The sequence below is a fragment of the Ambystoma mexicanum genome, chromosome 13, assembly GCF_040938575.1.
Source record: "Ambystoma mexicanum isolate Mex_15411 chromosome 13, UKY_AmexF1_1, whole genome shotgun sequence".
Lineage (NCBI taxonomy): Eukaryota > Metazoa > Chordata > Amphibia > Caudata > Ambystomatidae > Ambystoma > Ambystoma mexicanum.
Genome location: NC_090938.1, coordinates 738,481,568 through 738,502,067, shown reverse-complemented (window position 1 = coordinate 738,502,067; position 20,500 = coordinate 738,481,568). Strand labels below are relative to the sequence as shown.

General features: G+C 47.0%; 1 protein-coding gene across 1 annotated transcript in view; it reads right to left on the bottom strand.

The window, feature by feature from the left end:
* The window catches only part of SLC44A4 (solute carrier family 44 member 4), a 322,971-nt gene continuing 302,471 nt past the window's right edge, over positions 1-20,500 (bottom strand). Inside the window, exons 18-22 of the mRNA XM_069635013.1 lie at positions 6,568-6,641; positions 5,883-5,953; positions 4,738-4,832; positions 4,387-4,471; positions 1-2,056 (exon numbers count right to left, since the gene is read on the bottom strand). Coding sequence (XP_069491114.1) covers positions 1,941-2,056; positions 4,387-4,471; positions 4,738-4,832; positions 5,883-5,953; positions 6,568-6,641 — 441 coding nt within the window. The 3' untranslated portion in view covers positions 1-1,940. The remainder of the gene's footprint in view (positions 2,057-4,386; positions 4,472-4,737; positions 4,833-5,882; positions 5,954-6,567; positions 6,642-20,500) is intronic.

Sequence of the window (20,500 nt, the reverse complement as noted above, 5' to 3'; positions counted from 1 at the left end):
TAGTTCATACATTTCATAGTTTGATTTATTAAAAAATACAAAATCTATTGGCTGAAAGTGCATTGAGTCGATCGGAAGTGTACTAAGATGTGTTCTTAAAACTGCACAGGCGCAAACCTCAAGGGCGCCGAGATGTTTCTCTTGTAAAATCATCATTGTCACCGGCATGGCGGCCCAGTTTCCTAGAAGGCGCTGCTCCGGCACTTCTAGGAGCCATGGAAAGCAACAGGCCTGACATCTTGAGGACATCAGGAGATAATAGGCTAGATCGAGATGATATAGTTCATTAAATTAATGAAACCTGCAGGTGTTATTGTTTGAAATGTATACAGGCTCACAGTTTAGGTTGCGGTGCCCTAAGTCCCTCCACGACTTGTTTCATTCCCTTCGTTCCTTCCAGGTTTCAGTTCCCGCGGCTTGATGTTTGGTATGTAGCCCCTACAAGAACACCTGGCCTTTAACATTCTCAAATCTACTCATTACCAACCACTCTCCCTCCCCTTCTCCCCAACAAACCTGGGTGAGTGAGTGAAGGGCCACGCGAATCTAGCACACCAGAACAGGACCTGAAATATCTCCTGCCACCACGTTCAGGCCTACTATGTTTATCACTTCTCCTGCTTTTCTTCCAAAGTAGCAAAACATGTAGTTTTACAGTCATTTAAAGCACTATTTCATTTGACAAAGCCCTTCACGGGTTCAGCTTCCTGTGGAGGGAATCAATGATCCTATGGCTCTCAGGCTATAAAGACCGGAAGTGACATCATAGTGAGGAAGCACACACTCTACAGTGCTACTTAAACAAATCAAGTTCTATGGCCACGTACTCGCTCTATTTTTAACATTATGCCTGGCACTCGCCCGCACCTCATATAAATATATTTTTCTATATCACTCTGTATAAAAGCGCGGTAGGCACGTTATTCTGTTTCCTGTGTAAATTTTCCTTCCAGTGACTGTCTTGATGTAAACATGCGAACCACTGATCTCTGCCTACAGTGGCACACATTTCAGAGAAGCCAGTGTGCCCTCAAGTGTCAATCAAAAAAAGTGGTCCGTTTAGCAGCATCGTGAACATTAGGTCTGCAAGGTGCAAGTGTCCGCTGATTTAAGCTAGCCACATCTGTCCAAGCGAGGCAGCAAGTAGAGGAGGCTCTGTAAAGAAGCGCATTGCAGGCGCTCATCACAGAAGTCTAACTCCACATCTAGAATGTACGGGTAGGTGAAAGAGAACAGTAGATTTGATGGAAGGGTGGGCTAGCAAATTCAGCGGGAACGGATGAAGACATGTGTGGAAGAAGCAATGTGCGCATGCACAGGAAAGGGGGAAGCATACATGCGATGCAGAGGCGTAGCAAGGGAGGGGATGGGGGCTATAGTCTTAGGTCTTCTGGTTGTAGTCCCGGATAGAAGCTTAAGAACTACAACCAAAATGCTAGCTACCTAGCTAGCCCCGAGTCCCGACATTAATGTAGCCCCAGATCTTTTCCACACCTAGCAACACCCCTGTTGCGATGCAATATGCACAATGAGCACAGAGGAAGGGGTCGGGAAGTTTATGACCAGAATGCACTGGGGTGTGGGGTGGAAAAGATGCTGATTGGGTGGGAGTACACAGAAAAGAGACTACAGAGAATGGACACGTGGACAGGAAATGACTTGGACACTCAGAGGAAGTTGGGTAAGGGGAGTAGCAAATGATGGTGGATGCAAACAGGAAGTGAAGACAGTAGGGGAAACAATGTAGCCACTCACAGGAAGCGTGGCTAAGGGAATCGCAGAATGAGAGCAGGAATGCACAGAAAGAAAGGCTGGCGGAGCCGACAACGGCTGACAGGATATTAGGTGGGCACGCACAGGAAGTGCGGCTCTGGGAGTGCTAGAAGGGTTGGCGGAGGAGCGGACACTTGCTGACGGATGAGCGATCTGAGCGGCCATGGTTACTTCTTTGCCTCGCTCTTCGGCGCCTTGTTCTTCTTGTTCAGAATGGACATGAGCGACTTGGGCATGTAGTAAGGCTTCTCCTGCGACCCATCGTTTCGCTCCAGATCCTCCACTGTTGAAACAGAAAACCAAAGATGTATGAAATTAAAACAAATCTCGGTTCACAGCCCCCAAGCACGCTGCTGTTGAGTTAACCATTTCACTTCTGCTTCCCCGTATGGTCTACCGCCAATGGACTTCGACCTTCATGACCAGTCTCATAACACCTTTTCCATCAGGCGGCACAGCTTTTTCTAAGGGTTTTACACGTCAAACAACCCTCATTTAATCGTAGTAGGTTTGGTCAACCCTCTCTTTTTGTTTTTCTTTTAATTGTGGGTCGCCGAACCAGGAACCCCTTCGCTACACCACGGCCACCTCTATTCCCCACAAATATACACATTTCTGTGCGTGTGGTGTCTATATTCATATATATTTATATATTTATTTGGTCTTCTGGCACAAAATGCGTCAACAAAATCTACCATGGACAAAATGAAGGTCATTAACCACTGCATGCCTTTGCAAGAGAGAATAGAGTGCATAATATGCCACAAGGGGCAACTAGAGGCGAGACAACACCCCAGAAGTGCTGACCCCCAGAAGAAGGCAACCAGGGGACTTGAGTGGTAGAGCCAGGCTTCTGCCTGGTGGATCCATTCGGACTTAGAGAACCCTTTCTCCTTAGCACCCATCAAGTGACTGGAGAGGTGATGGCAACGCACCACTCTGGTGTGTTATCCAGGGAACTATATATTAAACACTAGGCCACATAATTGGCACTTATCCGATAAAGCAATGATATTGATATATGAATTACGGCTTTGGCTCAGGTATAATCGGATGTTAATTCCAGTTGTTCCATGGTTAAAAACCTTGTAATAAACTAGCTCCACTGCCTGCAGGAACGTGCAAAACTCCCAGGAAAGTAGGGACAACCTTCAGAAAGTTTGATATGAAGCAAGGTAAAGACATCAAGCAGAAGACGTGAGGTACGTGGGATAAGTAGCTGAAGTGGGTTAATAAAGGTGGTGAGAAAATGAGGGCAGTCGGGAAAAGAGAAAGTAATTCAATGGGAAGGTGGAGTGAGCGGAAATGAGCACTCCGCTGGGAAGAGAAAGAGAGCTAGAGAGAAAGTGTAAGTCATTCAATGGGAAGATTAAGTGAGCTAGATCGAGTAGGTTCCTAATCCAGCACCAAGGCTGAGGTGAGCTTAAAGTAAGGAGCAACTGTGAAACATGGGAAGAAGTGAGCTACATGGCACGAGAAAGAGGTAATAAGGTAGAAGGAAAGAGAAATGGACTAAAAGAGGCCTACTGAGCAGGAAATGAGCTGGTTGGAGAAAAGGTGTGAGCCCAAGTTCACCAGAAGGGTAAAGTGAGCTACTAAAAGAGAACATGAGCTAGATGGAGAAGGGATGTAACCTAATTGAAAAGTAGAAGTGAGCTAAAAGAAAGGGGAAACTGAGAAACAGTGAAAAGGGAAGTGAACTTTATGAAAAGAGGAAGAGATTTAGATGGAAAGAGGAAGGGATCTAGATGGAAAGAGAAAGCGATCTACATGGAAATGGGAAGGGGTCTTCATGGAAAGAGGAAGTGATCTACATGGAAAGGGGAAGGGATCTTCATGGAAAGAGGAAGTGATCTAGATGGAAAGAGGAAGGGATCTACATGGAATGAGGAGGTGATCGAGATGTAAAGAGGAAGGGATCTATATGGAAAGAGGAAGTGATGTACATGGAAAGGGGAGGGATCTTCATGGAAAGAGGAAGGGATCTACATAGAAAGGGGAGGTGATCTTGATGGAAAGAGGAAGGGACCTATATGGAAAGAGGAGGTGATCAAGATGGAAAGAGGAAGAGATCTACGTGGAAAGAGGAAGGGATCTAGATGGAAAGAGGAAAGGCTCTAGATGGAAAGAGGAGTTGATGTACATGGAAAGAGGAAGGGATCTACGTGGAAAGAGGAGGTGATCTTGATGGAAAGAGGAAGGGGTCTAGATGGAAAGAGGAGGTGATGTAGATGGAAGAGCATAAATTACATTTGGTTCTCACTAAGAGCGAGGCACTTGGGTCCCATTAGAAAGGGAGTTCAAGGGTGGCAGACTATACTGTCCCTCGCCCCCCTAAAGCCCCCCACCCCAGAAATGTTTTTTTTGGGTAAAAAATGGCCTGATCTTGAGAGGGGTGCGAGCAAACAACAAAGTAACGAAGAAATATAGTAAGAGAATGTGAGCTAGTTAGGAAGAGGAAGTGAGCTAGATGAAAGGGAAGGCAGGTAGATGTAGAGAGGAAGTGAGTCAGATGGGACGGGAAAATGTGGGTATAGGAAAAGAGCATGAGAAATACATACTACGGAGACAGACCAGCAGAGCCCTTGGTTGTATCTGCTATTATATACTTACAGAAGCAGAGGAAGAGTGTGTCGACACACATGTTGTATACGCTGAAGAAGCCCTGAGCGATCAGATACGCGCCGACCACTACCGTCTGCAAAGGAGGAGAGGAGAAATAGTCAATGGGATCCTGAGTGGGGACTTGGTAAGATTAAATATTCCCCAGTTCTCTTAATGCAGGGATCAACTCTGAGGGTATGGGGCAACCCAACTGGTTGAGACAGGATAGTTGTTACTGTAAGATAGGGATATGACGAGGTGTCATGACTGGAGGTTGCGGGATATTAGTTCATGAGAGGACCTTTGGAGATCCTCCAGGTTCAACATGGGCTGCACAACATGCAAAGACAGTTGGCTCACCAGGATGGGAATCCAGTAGTAGTTCAGCGTAGGAGACTTAAAGTTGGGATCATTAATGGGGATCCGATCTGTGAAGAAGAAGAACGCCAACACACCTGCAAGAGAGGAAGAGGCAGACCGCAGTGAGGATTCGTGAACATGCGAGTACGGATGAAGAACTTGCAGAGTTCTGAAACGTTGTCATCATCGCAATACTTCATCAAGCCGGTGGCGCGTGCTCCATGTCGTTAACGCTTAATATCCACAGAGGAAAGCACAACCCAGCCCAAAGAAACAATCGCACACAGCTGCACCTCACTAAATTCTCCCAAACACTTTTCAAAGTGGTTTACACTCTTATTCCAACAAATCGAGGCCGAAGACTGGAAATATATTCTCCCTTAGTTGGGGTGTACTCGCTCCTCTGTTTGAGGGATGGGGGTCCTTGGTCCTCAAAAACGAACCCGCAATGTGGCGTTTGAGCCGTCTCTTCATAAGGCACAACGTGAGGACGGCTTTCTGACCTCCCCTCCTCCCAAACAGCAACTCTGCCTGTTCATTTCTTAAGGGACCTCGGATGGCATTAGCACTGTTTTCAGGCCCTATATACTGGTGACGGTAGGGACCACTGCTGGTACCAGCATGGAAGGAAGCCCTGCCCAGGTCCTGTGTGTGCGCGCCAAGAGGCTCTTTCTGTGCCCTGGAGGGTGCCAGCATGTAATGCTCCTCACAGTCTTGACAGTCTGGTGCCTTCTCAACGATGGAGGGAAAGGCAAAGGGCCGGGATTGTGGGAATACATTTAAGATACAGATCTGTTCACATTTAAACGCTGCACACGTGGCTCTGCAGCTGTTGGCAGCAGGATGCCCTTACCGTTTCCTGAAACAATCCTCTGGGTTGGGCATAATACCCACCATGGAGTGAGACAATCTGGAGACATTTCATGGTGGAATCTGTACAGTGATCGCACATCTAACATTGGATTTGTTCAATTTCAGGAATGTGATTTGCCTCCGAGTTCATCCTCTACAGGCTTTGCTTTCACTTCCATCAAATTTTCTATCCACCCGCCCATCCTCATATCTGTTGCTGGGGGATCTCTTATCTACCCTGCCAGTCGGCCTAGTAAGTCTCCAGCCCTTTACAGATTTTATTTCACACTCACCAACTCCGCCAACCACCAAGAGCTTCCCAAAGAAGATGAGGAGGTCCGTCACTTTGTCGAGAACCACCACCCTGCGGGAGACACAAAGGCGAGACATGCATTAAGGTGGATGGAGCTCACTTCAAGAACACTGGCTCTACAGACTGGCAAACTCATTTATTTACAGTCGCTGTATCTCATGTGATAGTTCCTTCATGTCGCCCTGACTGTATAGGAGTGTCCTGGGAAGCCACTAATTCTCTAGATTCTAGAAAATTCCTTGAATCTCTCCGACATTTCCATAATCTCCAAATATGCTTGTCCGTGTCCACAGCTCCCTGACTAGGACATCCACTCCACCCCCTAAGTCCAAGTCACTGTTTTCTACTGAACCACAATGTTTGACAAGTCTCTGTGACCTTCCATTAGTCTCAGGGCTCTGCCTCCGTCCTCCATAATCCATTTAGGATTGGATCCTCCCTGGTCTGCTAATATCTTTATGATCTGACAGAAGTCTCTCTGCTTTGCCAAAGTTCCCCTGACTTCGAAGAAGTCTCCTGGATGGCCAGCAATCTTCTCCCCCCCCATCTAGATTTTATCTCAGGCCTCCTATTCCTGGTGGGGCATAGAATGTTGTTTAGGGCTGCATCAGGGCAGTCTTGGTTAGGGTTTAGGCGCCTGTACATAGTTTCCACATTCTACATACCTGACAATGTTTCTCATCAGAAGCTTGAAGGCATTCTTGGCTGAGACGCAGAAATTCTTTCCGTAAACGGCAATCTATAATGGAGAATAAGTTACAAGATTTAGAACCCCATGTGAGTCTCTGAAAAAAGACTGGAGTGCAAATTAAAATGGGACGCCTCCACTTTGCACTGCCACGCTGAGATCATACAATGTTCCAGTATATTCTTATATTTAACCCTATACAATCTACTCAAATATTGAAATCTGAATGGAGGGAAACTTTCCTGAAGTTCCTGGGGAAACTCCATTTGTGATCCGTCTCCTGTTGTGTTGTTGTTTTCAAAACAAAGGATTTCTCATTGACCCTACCCAAATTGAACTTTGTGGTTCTTTTACAACGGGCCCCAAAGGATCCCTGCCCCAAGCAGCCAAGGGGCTGCAGATGCAGACAGAGGGGTGCCAGGCAGCAGGAAGGGGGAGGAGTGAAGGGACCCATAGGGGGAGAAGACCAGAAAGGGGGTAGAGAAGTAAGGCATGCCTCCACCCCCACAAGGGGTCTATAAAAAAGCAGCACACACAGGGAGGCACCCTCTCTGCCAGGACCACTACAGCGGAGGAGATCATATGCCCGCCCGCCCGCCCGCCCACCCACTCCAGAAATGATTGAATGACCATTGTTAAATTGTCTGTTTAATTTACAGGGGAACTGTCGCAATGGAAATACATGGTGCATCCAGGCTGGAAGGGCTGTCAGAAACCACAAGGGACTGTGCAGTCACTGAATATGACTGCGGCAAGGGCGTAACCTCTGATGCGCCACGGGGCAAGTAGAGGGTGCTGGGAGGAGGGATAAAAAAAAGTAAACGTAAAGTGAAAAAGTAAAAGTGATAAGTAATGTTGAAGTAATGGGAGCTAAAGTAAAAGTGAAGTAGATGAAGGTGAAGTAGAAGGAAGAAAAGAAGTAAGCAGAAAGGTAAAGGGGCAGCGTAGGACAGGGGGCAGAAGGGGCTAGCAGGCAAAAGGTAGAAGTGTGCAAGGAAACAAGTTAGGTTGGGAAGCAGCAGGGTGTAAAGGACCGGAGGGGGTTGTCTGTACTTCTGCTCTCTACATGGTAGAGGAGAGGCACAGAGGACCCCAGCCAAGATTCTCTATTGTTGGTACGTGGTCGAGCAATCAAGGCCTAGCTTCTCAGGAGGTGATGCAGGCTCGTTCTTAAGTACAGTGTAGTCCCCAAGCACCCACAAAGGAATGTCCGCACACTGTATCGGTTAAAACACAGTCTTTATATAATTAATATTCAAGGTTATGTACACTATGACAATAATTCACTTTGTGCTCAGAAAATCAACAATGGTAAATATATACAGTTCTACAGTGGTACCACAAATATTATCAGATCTCATTAAAGTGCATCAACTATACTGTCAAAATGTCACACAGATCAACAAAGAGGAAACCAGCAGTGGAGAGAGGAAGGAAAGCAAGAAGGCTGAACAATTGGCAGAATACTGATCGCTTCCGTTAAACACTGCACTGTGTGGAGATCCCACACCCCCCCCACCTTGGCAACCTGTAGAATAAAGATACAAGCCCAAAGTACCTGGCATTGTAGCGTTCCTTGGCGGGGAATCAACGGCCCTTCTTGAGTGCCCTCCCTTTAAGGCAGGAGTCACGGGTTGTTGAACGGCCGACGGAGAACAGGGTGAGCTACGACGGTGAAGTGGCAGCTTCGTTCCTAGCGGTGCTCGTTGATGGGGAAGCGTAAACGTCCTGCAAGGAAGAGGCGTGCTGGGCACCTCGGTGTCGATAGTTCTGGGCCGCAAAGAGTTTGAAGAACTGTGGCCCAGCAAGGGCGTCGAGTCGTCGGCGTCTCTGTGGTCTTTGGGTGGCGGGAAACCCACCGGCGGATGCTCCTCGGCACGTCGACTGTCTGGTCTTCTCCAGCGGGATAAAGCGGGCGGCGATGCAGACGAGAGCGTCCTTGGATCAAATGAAGTTCTTAGGCAAACGGGAGCACGGCGGCTCTGGTCGGCGACGGCGGTCGTCGACAGTGGCAGATAACAGTCCGGGCGCTTCTCCTTGGGATTCCGCAGCAGTCCCCGTCTCGGGTCGGCAGGCTGTCGAAGGTCTGTCTACCAGGGAGCTTTGGCAAAGATCTGCTGGTGCACAATGGTCCCTCATAGTTCGGGAAGAGGGTACCTTATCAGGTTCTCTCTGGGTGAGTCCTTGTAGACACAGCAGCTTTCAGTTTGTGAAGGAGAACAACAGCAATTCTTCTCATCTAGCAGGGCTTCAAGGTCAAGCTTCACTCCAGTTACTCGTCGTAGTGGACTTCAGCTTCTGAACACGAATTCTCGCAGTGAGAGGCCCCCAGATATACTAGTTGATTTCCCATTCATTCTGCTGGGTCACACTCAGGCAACCAATCGGTCAAAAGGGCATTCATGCAGGCAGGCAGCCAATCAGGTGCATAGTGCATTCAGGCCATTCACTCCTCTCCAGACACTCACAACAAGTTATGTGTATTGGGGAAGTACCCAGCCATTCAACACTCCACACTGCATTCATACCAGTTTCGGGCAGGGCTGTCTCAGTCATTGTGTCAACCACCAGATACTAGACACCCACAACACAGAATGCGTATTCGTCACACACTCCATTCACCCAGGTCCCACCCACAGGGTGTACCCACAACATACAGTCACTGGGAAGGCTCCAGTCAGTCTGGCCTGGACTTCACAACAACATCATATATGGAACTTCCACCCAACTGCCAGTCAGGGGGAAGGGACAGAGTCAGGGCTTCCCAGGACTTTGGGAAAACAAGGTAACAGGCAATAGAAAGCAAGAGGCCACGGGGGCCATCTTGTTTCCCATCAGGAATCAACTGATTCCAATGGCAGGGCCTGGGTATCCCAACATGGAGGATACTCGGAGCACCTGTCAAATTCAGCATGGAGCTGCCACCAGCCCATACCCTGCTCTGTGGGCCACACACACGTGCCCAAAAACATACACTAGGGGCACAGGGTTGTACCCCCACCTATGGGTGTCATAAGGGTATCCCGTGGATGAACTCCTGCGCGGAAAACACGACAGAACGCACAATAAAAAGCAGTAAAGGACAAGGATACGGAGGCCCTGTCCCTCCGATGCATTTCCAGCATCACACAGGGGTCCAAAAGGCACAGCAAACGGGTATGACAGCTGTGGGGGGAGGTTGTAGAGGATGTAGAGGTCGGAAACGGGGAATGGGGGAATAGAGGGTGATACCATGGGAAACCCAGAAAGACGACAGGAGGAGGGATGAAAGGATAGCATCCAAGGATCAGAGGAGAGTTACTGATACCCAGGGATGCAAGGAAACCAGAGAGGACAACGGTTCGGGGGAATGAGGGGGAGGAAGGCAACCCCAATGCTGGGGGAACAAGCAAGAGGGAAGATAACAAACCACCAGAGAAGCGACAAGGGTCAAGGGCAGGATACATGGGGAATGTCAGGGCAGGAGCAACTGGGGTTCAGTCTAGGGAACTGGTATTGCGCTGTTGGCATACACATTGCCCTGACTGAATGAGCTTTCTTTTATTCTTATTTTGATTCTTTGTTTCGAGAATATTCCAAACTGTTAGGCGACTGCCATACATATGCGACAAGCCTAGTCAAGTGTTCTAACCAGGGATAGGTTGCTGTGAAGGACTGGCAGAAGCGAATACATTGTGGGTGCCAAAATGTGACACCATATGAGGGTATTTATCAGCGTTGTTTGTTGGTCTTCTCCAAGAACCCGGTATAAATGTGCCGTCATAGCCATATCATCTCAAAGCACCATCTCGGCTGTATCGTAGCCCCACACAGTATTTGACTTTGGTGGAGTCTTGATTTTCTTCTCTTTCGTTGCGAGTTGTCTCAGATCCTGTGTTCTCTGTGCAAAAACATGTGACTTTGACACTTTTTTGTTCTCCATCTTTTTCCTCCAATAAAACGCTTCCCTTTCTATCTTGCTTTTCACCCTTTGTAATCTCCTAGTAATTGTATCTGATTAGGCTTTTCTGTCTTGTGTGCCCATGTGCGTGTAGCCCCGACTCCTTCCCTTAACCTGATTTCTGAACCACTATTCGGTGTAAACCTTTTCTTGGCGCAATGGTGCGAGGCCGGGTGTAATAGTGTCAACAGTAAACTGTTGTTGGGGCTGACCTTTGTCTCACAGCAGTGGTGCATGGGATTTTGAAAGAGCGACACAGACCCGGTATACGTCTTGCATGGTGTTACCCCATTGGGAGTAAGTGCCACGGTCTCCTAAAGGCAGTCCTGTTTATTATATGCGCCTAAAGTACTCATCCAAAACGTGTACGTTGTCTAGATCACTGGTAGTTACCAGGGATAAGGCCTCTAAACAACTCCCTGGGGCAGGTACATTTGATTTGGATACAATTGGTAATTTGTGAAGAGCACTGGAGTCCCATGGAGGCAAGGTCCACCAAAGGCAATGGGATGCTTTGTTTGACAGGTACAGTGAAAGCAGTAAACTGTGTACTGAGTCACAAACGAGAGAACTAAAAGATGTATAAAGCAAAATGACCAGATCAACTGAAGCAATTGAGACTTCATAGCAAATTTGGCTGTTCCAAAGACTAGGAATGTGCATCGCCTGCTCCGTTCCTCAGTGCATGGCGTACCCCCACCAGACAAATCTACTGAAGATGTCTTGTGCTCTTATAATTCAGAAAACGACTGAAAACCTGGCTATTCCATTCACAGAGATGACCATAAAAACAGGTATATCCCACAACTGCTACCTGGATCCAGTACGGATCCTGGAACCGACAATAAAACAACCACACACTACTAACCACACCCTGCTTCTCTCCCGCATACCTGCCACGTACCACACGCCCACCGAAAAGGGCTAGCTTTACTACACACAAAACACACAACCGCCACAAGAACAAACTGCTGCAAATAACAAACAACCCAGACACTGGACCTGCCCCTCTGGACACAATTACCCCAGTGCACACAAAGCAAACTCAGAAAGCAGACATGCACAGATGCCAGTTCCTCCTGGCTCTGCAAACATCAACAGACGAGCACAACCTCTACCCTATCCCTCTTTCCTCACAAACCTACCCCACCCACTTTCTTACAGAGCCACGTGAGCACCTGGAGACCATGCGGCGGTAGCAATGCATGGTATACATCAACATAACATAACATAATCCAACCTTCTTGAATCTGCCTCCTGACAAACCACCCATACCTGTGAGCTCAGTAACACAGCCACGCATAGCCCTCATGCTGACATTTAAAAGAATGGGCATCTCAAATACTTTTGCTACCACTACCCCTGAGGGGACAACTTCACATTTTGATGAGTATGCTAACCCACACCTGAACCTCCAGATAGTTCCCTACCATTCTGCCGAGACAATTGCCCAGCAATGGGAACCAACTAGTGGCTGTCCATGCCCCAGAGACCTTTGCAGATCTGTAACCTTGTTCAGCAACTCCCTAAGATATGATATGGTCCTGTTTGGTTCCAAGAAGAACTTTAGATGATAATAGATTGGCGCAGCCCACCTTGTACTGTTTGAAACCAACCACACCAAGCTGCTCTACGCTGAAATAGATACACCCTAGTTCAACAAAAAATGCATTGACCTCAACAGGAACCTGAGCAGGGAAATGTAAAGAGTTCAGAGCTAGCCTTCTGTCCACTACTTTAAAGATTTTCTCGAAGAAAACTGATGGGACTAAGATCACTGATTGGAAACAAAACATAGGTGAAAATCCAATGATGATTTGGAAAGGGTAAAATGTTGTTTTGTACAGTACTCTGACAGAACATACGCAACATATTAAGCTATTGTGTCCACATATGTAACAGAGGATTTTCCATAATAGGTAGCTCTGTGCCGGGATCCACAGCTGCAGACAATATAGCACAAGAGATTGTTGGGAGCAGCTAGCTTGACGATCAGTTTCTGGTGTTGTGTTCTCGAGTGTTTCTGTTACTCACGCAAGACCCGTTGCTAGGTCCCCCTCCTCTCCTCTCTCTGACTGTGTGCCCTGCGGATCCCTCAGCGTCCTTCGGTGGGTGATACGTTGGGTGCTGTGGGGGATACCAGAATTAGTGCTTCATCGCTGTCTTGGAATTGTGAGACACGAAAGCTGAGATTCGGGACTGTGAAGTGAGGAAACCCACGGGGTCATAGCCGCAGCCGTAAGGGGAGGTTCCCTCAGAGAACTGGTACTAAAGTGAAGTTATGCTTCTTTTAAATAAATCTGTTATACTTGACGAAGGGACCTCAATTAAGCAGACAGGGAGGAGGGCCTTCCGGGGCCCAGACACCTTGGTGGCAAGGTAAGCGGGCTGCAGATCCTACATTAAGGCAACCTGATTACAAAGAAGTGGTTGCGAAGTGGACTACCAGGGTTCCGCTGTGAGAGCCAGGGAAGCCAGAGGGTTAGAGGGTAAATCCTCACCACGAAAATGTGAAATCTGTAGATTGACGCATCTCTTGGTGGTGAGTGGTCTTATGGCAATTCGATGCGGAGCAGCTTCATTGTAAGTGAAATTGGTCTGCCTACGTAAGTACCCTTAATGAGTCATTACTCCCTGCGCAGTAAATCTATGGCAGCTTCGGGTACGTCTCCAATTATTTTAATGGCTCCAAACCTAGTGCAGGTGCTTACAACCTCTCAACCTGCTCTAACATCTACAGCACGCCAAGAGCAAGAGGGTTCACCAGACCTTATGATGGATTTGGCCCCGCAATCGCTTGAGTACATCAATAATATACCGGTGCTAGTAGCATGAGCGATAATTCCATTTTAAATGCTTACGTTTCTGTCGTCTGTCTGTTTTTGTTAGATTTTCACGATCTAAACCTAGTAACAAAACATGAGATCTTGCAGGACGGGCCAGAGAATATCATTCTTCTCGGATGCCCAAATTATTCCAGACACTAACTTATCTCATTCTCCTTCTCTATTTGTCCCAGACTCCCCAAATTAAATTATACACCTGAGCATTTACCTCTTCCATCTTTTTCCCCTTCTACTACGTTCCTGGGTGCAGCAATGAATGATGTCAACCGTGCCCCCGGTCCAGCATTGCATTCGCTCAATTTCACTTTGTCTTCCCTCGCCAAGGCATACGATTGTATTCCTGAGGAATCCCGAGAAGAAAGATTTCCCCTGAACTCTATGGCTTCTAAATTGAACTTGATTGAGGGATTAATCTACTGGCTCTCTACTCCTGCATCCCACCACACTAAGCATTCACCTTGTAGGCATGTCACGTCGCCGCCTGAAGCCTTGCTTCACTTACAAAACGAGGTTTGTCATGTAGGCAATACCTCCCCTGTCAATCCGAGTGGCCCGGGCAGATCTCTTGCTGAGGAGCTTCCAATTGTCATTCAGGATACTGAGCCGGAGCCCCGAGTGAAGGGCAACAATCACTGTGTAATTTGATCTCAAAGTCTGGGATACAGCCAAATAATGAACAACGGAATACATCTGCCCCGGAAAAGGGAACTTTTTATCTTACAGCTAGTAAAAATCTTAAAATAAATCCAAGAATATGAAAAATCTCGCTAAACACAAGAATACAGGCTCGTGTAAATTCTTAAGAAGATTGAAAGCTTGTTCACCGGATCAGCCGAGCACTGCCAACGTCAAGTCTACTGTTAATGAGGAGTGTGAACCTTTATCATCACCAACTCCAACCTCAGAGAAGGAGTAAAAAGAAGAATCCAGTTCTCCCAGTTATTGGTAAAGGTTCAATTACTCATTTTTTAAAACCAATGCAGGAGGAAGATGAGGAATTATGACTATCCCGCTCAGACTCATAAGAACTGGCTGACTTCAGCGCTGCTCCTAGAGAGTAAGAGTGTGATTGGTGTGTTCACTACTGCAAAGTGTTTTAACTCGGTGCATGTTTTAAAATGATTGCTTTTACCTTGCGCTCCTTACCCAAATACTCCCCCACTTCACTTGTGATTTTTAATTTGTTGCTACAATCCTCATTGCGTTTACCGCCATGCAGTCTTGATTTGTTTCAGATTTGCTGACTTCGGCAGTGCTTCTTCACTTTTTATCACTCCTGACGTGGGGCGTGTCACCTGACTATCCCGCTTGGACGTATATGTGCAGATACATATGACAGCGTGCAGACTTTGGGGGCGCACCTAATGCGCGCCAAAGGTGTGCGCAAAAGGCAAGCCCGTCTGTGCCTGTCTGGGCACCATCTGAGCTCTGGGCACAAGATTCTGATACTCAAGTCACTGCTGACCCTTATCCCATAAGTATGGTGGATTATTGCAACTACACACATGCTATGCTTTGTTCTTTGCCCCCCCCCCAAAAACTATGTGCCCAAAGTTCTGGATGGCTAATTCTCCAGTGTTATTCCTTCCAGAGCCCTCCCCAGCATTACATGGCCTTTGAATTAACACTTGGGCCCTCATTACGAGTTCGGCGGTAACCATGCCACTATTGGCGGCATGGCTGCTGCCGAAATCGCGTTGGGGTCCGGGTCCTCAGAATGAGGAATTACCGGTCCTTCCCCATTCCCATTTCAGCCCCCATAGGGCTGAATGGGAATGGGAGAGGGAGCAAACAACGGGCCATTACGAGATGGCCCGTTGTTTGATCCCTCTTCCCGTCGCGGGACCTGGTCAGCGAGGGGAACCCGTAATGCGGTGGTACGGAGTGAACGGCGCCGGCACCTTTACGGCGCCGTTCACTCCGTACCGCCAGGGTCGTAATGAGGCCCTTGGTCCCTTGTTAGCCATTGACTCGATATTTTTGATTTATTACTGACTCACAATCCTGATTTAGTTTGCATCACTGAAACATGGTTTTCGGATAGCTCTGCTCCCAACTTGTTATGCGATATTTCATGCTGATGGAGTAGCGGTCCACCCTGGTGGCAAAGTTGTTTTCTTCATAAACACTACCTCCAGTGTGCCTGTATAGACACCCCTCCTTGCATGTGGACAGAATGGCTGCTTATCAGCATTTCCATCTCTCCTATACAGACTTTCTATGTTTTAACTATATTGTTTGTCTCGATTCTCAGTTCATAGAGGTAATCACAAACTGGATTGCGTATCTAGGGCTAAAGTATCCTACCCTTTATATCCTGGGGGATTTTAATCTCTGGGCTGATGATTCCTCTGATCTCCATGGCCAGAGATTAGTGGACCTACTGGTGGACCAACAGCTGTTCCAATTTGTTGATGGCCCCACTCATATCAAAGGCCATGCTCTTGACCTTATTTTCACTGCAGAATGCACAGTTATTGTGCACAACATCCTTCCTGTGATTTGGCCAGACCATATTCTAGTACCTTTTTCCATACTTTTATCTTTAATTCCTCCAAACTGCCTACCCTACACTCTCAGACGATCCTGGTGGAAAGTGGATCCTAGTGCAGACTCCACACTACTTCAGTCTGATTTTGTTGAGGTTACACCCAATCCTGATCTTGATCCCTTAACTATCTTAGAAGAAGCCTCTGTCAAGGCAGCTGATACTCGGGCTCCTCTTATCATAGGCAACCCCAGACGGAAAGAAAACGAATCGACCCCCTGGTTTACGCTCCTCTAATGTTTTATATAGACAAGCTGAAAGTTTGGTGCCCCAAATATCGTGATGAGAACAAAACTCAGCTAAAACTGCCTATTTTTCTACCAGGATCTCGCAAGCACTGAACCAGCCTAAAGAGCTGTTTTCGGTTGTCGGAGAGCTTTCCTCTCCGAATATGATTGCTTCTAAAGTACCCTCCTAATAAAACCTATGCAACACTCTCTCTCATTTCTTTATGGACAAGATCCAAAATTATAGGAGAAATACCGTACTGAAGAGTGATGGATCACCTGTTGCATCCCCTTATGACTTTCTGCAGGGCCCTCAACTAATCAAGTAATGTTTTCGGCTTTCTCCCCTGTTACCCAGGATCAGATACAGAGAACTAACCTTCACTTGAAATCCTGTCCTCCCCTAAATCCTATTCCTCTGGAAATGCTGGAGAATATCAGTTGTGAGATCACACCCATGATAATGTTAGCAGGTTAACTCCTCGTTTATGGTGAGGAAAATTCCTCCCATTTTAAAACATGCCCTCGTAACACCTCTGCTAGGAAAACCCACTCTCGACCCCTCTACTCCAGCAAACATCTGACCCATTTCTTTCCTCAAATTCCTGATGAACGTTATGGAGGCTGTCAACCCACAGCTCCATGCCTTTTTTGAGGAAGCTGCAGCCTTACATCCCCATCTGTCATGACAAGTCTTCAGAGCTTCCTCATGTAAATTCTCAGACAGCAAATACAACCCTGCATCAACATAAGGCAGACCCTCCTTTATCAATCGCACTGGATCCTCTGCTTCCCATTCCAAAAGCTGCTCTGTTGACATCTGCTGTAGAATTCGCTCACAAAACTCAACCTTCTGCACCTCTCCTACTACGAAATGTCTTTCTTTTAACAATGGCATTGGAGTACCGGAGTCACTCTTTAAACTTACAGGGAAACGCCTAAACAAGGCATCTGCCTTCCCATTCTGTCATCCCGGTTTAAACATGAATACAAAGTCGTATTCAGCAAATAATAAAGACCAGCGCAGCTGTCATGGAGTCAAAGTCTTCGCAGATCGAAGAAAAGTTAAATTCCTGTGATCCGTAAGCACTGTTACTCGATGATGGCCTCCCAAAGGTAGTGTCTCCATTCAACAAATACTGCCTTGATGGCTAAAAGTTCTATGTCCGAAATGGTGTAGTTTCTCTCCGCCAAAGAAAACCTTTTAGAGAAAAATGCCATTGGATGAAGCTGCCCTGTTTCACAATGACGTTGTGCCAGAACCGCGCCCATAGCTGTATCTGAAGCATCTTCTGCCACAAAAAAATGCTGCTCAACATCTGGATGGAGTAAGATGGGTCCAGTGATGAATTTCTACTTCAAAAATATGAAAGCCTCCTCTGCCCCTTTACTACACTCGAATTTCATCCCTTTGTTTAGCAATCTGGAAATTGGAATCACTATTTGTGAAAATTCACGAATGAACCAGTGATAAAAATGGGAAAATCCAATGAAACTTTGTATGTCCTTCACATTTGAGGGTTCTGGACACTCCTTCACAGCCTTTATCTTTGCAGAATGCATCCCTAGACCTTTGTGAGAAAAGACAAAACCCAAGAATTCTATGCAGCATCACCAATATCAATGGAAGCGAATAGTGATTTTTGATCATGATCTTATTTAGAGCTCGATTATCTATGCATGTCCTCAAGGTTTTGTCATTCTTATGCACAAAGAATAAAGGAAATGCTGCTGGAAACTGTGAGTGTTGGATAAAGTTTTTTTGCCAAATTCTCCTCTAGGTATTCTTTCAAATGCAAATTTTCCCTTTCAGTCAAAGCATATATTCTGGCGCAAGGAATCTGTGCTCCAACTTCCAAATCTATTTTGCAGTCGTATGGACGATGCAGGGGAAGTTTGCTCACTTCCTGTTCACTAAATACATCTTCAAATTCCTCATAACATCCTGGAAAAACTCCTGCTATTGCCCCTACTATATGTTCGACCACCACGCCTCCTGCCAAACGCAACCCCAAAACCTCCCAGTTTCTTTTTTTCCCCATACCTGTGTTTCCACTGCACATTGCTCTCTACACAGCTCGGACTTAAATTCTACAGTTCTTTTTCCCCAATCTATCATAGGATTGTGTAAAAGAAGTCACAGAATTCCTAGAATGATTTGCAATTGTGGTGCGTTGATGAGCTCAAAGACTAGCTCCTCGCTATGGCCTTCAGCAATATTTATTGCCAACTGACTGGTCGTATGAGATATTGGACTGGAGGTAGGCTGTGTGCCATCCACAGCTCTCACCTGTTCTGGAACCCCCCTTGTTAACAGGTGGCAACCATAATCTACTAGCTAGTGTCCGATCCATGAAGTCCCCTGTTGCTCCAAAGTCGATTACACATGGACCTCCACACCTAAGCTTACCTTCCCAGAATAAGGATACATTGGGCCTCATTAGGAGTTTGGAGGTAGCCATGCCATTCTAACCAGCATGGCTACCCCCAAACCGGGTACTGGGTCCTGGTCCCGAAAATAGGGAATTACCAGGCCATGCCAATTTTAGCGGGCCCGGTAATACCCATTCTCGGGACCCGGTACATCCCCATTCGCATTTGAGCCCCCATAGGGCTCAATGGGAATGGGGAGGATGCTAACAACGGGCCCGTTAATGACGGGCCCGTTGTTAGCACCCTGTACTGCTAGCGGGTCCCGCTCTGCATGTATGGTCTGGCCAGGCGTCCAGAGCGGGACCCGCTGCAGACCTCGTAATGTGGCAGCCCGGAATGAATGGTGCCGGCCCCTTACCGGCACGTTCATTCCATGCCCGCCAGCCTCGTAATGAGGCCCATTGAGTGTTATATGTGGCACCGCAGTCTGAATTGTGTTTGCCAGCAATTGACCTCTTGCAGAAAATGGCAGGAATCGCTTTGGGGCACGTGGACATCTGCCCACAAAGTGGGTGGTATCACCACAGTATAAACTTGCATCTCCTTTCCTTCTCCTCCTTGGTAAGTGGCGGCCTAGACTGACTTTCTCTTACAGGACTCCTTAGTTCCCTAGCTACCTGATCTACCTTCGTCCATTCACCCCTTCCCTCTGGAAAACTCCTTCTTTTCCCAAACTTCTTTCTGCTAATCTGACATCAAGTTGCATAACCAGGGAAATTAAATCCCTCAACAACAGCTGCCAAAGCGTTCTTCAGCTCCTCACGTAACTCCCTGTGAAAGAGTGAGGGCCTTTTTGTTCCTCTGGCCAACCACTCTCTTGAACCAGAGCTCTGAACTGAGTGATGTAAGCCACCAGCTCCCTGCATCCCTGACAAAACTCCTCATCAACACTCTGGGATGATGTCCGCCTATCAAACATCTTACCAAACTCTGTCTTAAACAGATTCCAATCATGTAATTTTCTAGCCCCAATTTCCCCCAATGGTACTGACCAAGCTGCTGCTTCTCCTGTTAAGTAAGAAATAAAAAATGCCACCCTAGAGGTTCCCGTGGGGAAAGACTGTGGTCTACACATAAAGTGCAGTTCATACTGCATCGGAAATGATTTATATTTTCTCAAATCCCCTCCAAACCTCTCAGGAGGGGGCAAAGGTGTTGTCACAAAAGATATTTCCGGAAATTAACCCTTGTGTCCAACACTGGGTCACTACTATGCACTTCTATTCCCGGTTCAGGGTATAAAACTGGAGGTTCCCCCTCTACATCTCTCCTCAAGGTTGATGGCCCTGCAGTTCCTGAAGACTTGTGTACAAAACTGCTCAATTCCTCCATATTTACACCTAGGAACATGGTTTCCTTTCTAGCTGTCTTCATATCCTCACGCATCTCCATCATAATCCTTCCCAAAGAATTCAAACTTAACTCGGGCTCTGATTCCATCTTCACTCAGGCAGGATTAATTACATGGGCCTTTCATTCGGTCAGGTCCCATCTCTTCGTTCCTGCAGGAGTGCAGATTGCCCATCAGACCCCCCAAGCCTGCATGCCAAGGAATTCCTAAATGAACAATTGCTAGGCTGGCAATCCCAAGGAGAAAGGGGAAATAGATAAAAGAATAAAAAACAGGCCTCTGCTATACGCCCTTGTCTCCTTTAAGTTATCCAGATGGGCTATTGTTTGCTGACCTAAAAGTAAACACAGGATATCATTAACATTTCTCGCTCTCCACCCTTTCAACAATAGACTAAATGATTACTCTCAAACTCTTCCCCGTACCTGCAGCCTTTGCCTTATGGCTGAAGGGCTCATGTAGGTATTTTCAGAGTTCCTGTAAGCTTCCATGTTAACGTCTTTACACTCGTCACCTTCTTTTGACTTTTGATTTTGCACTTAACTTTGTACATGACTAACGTGAG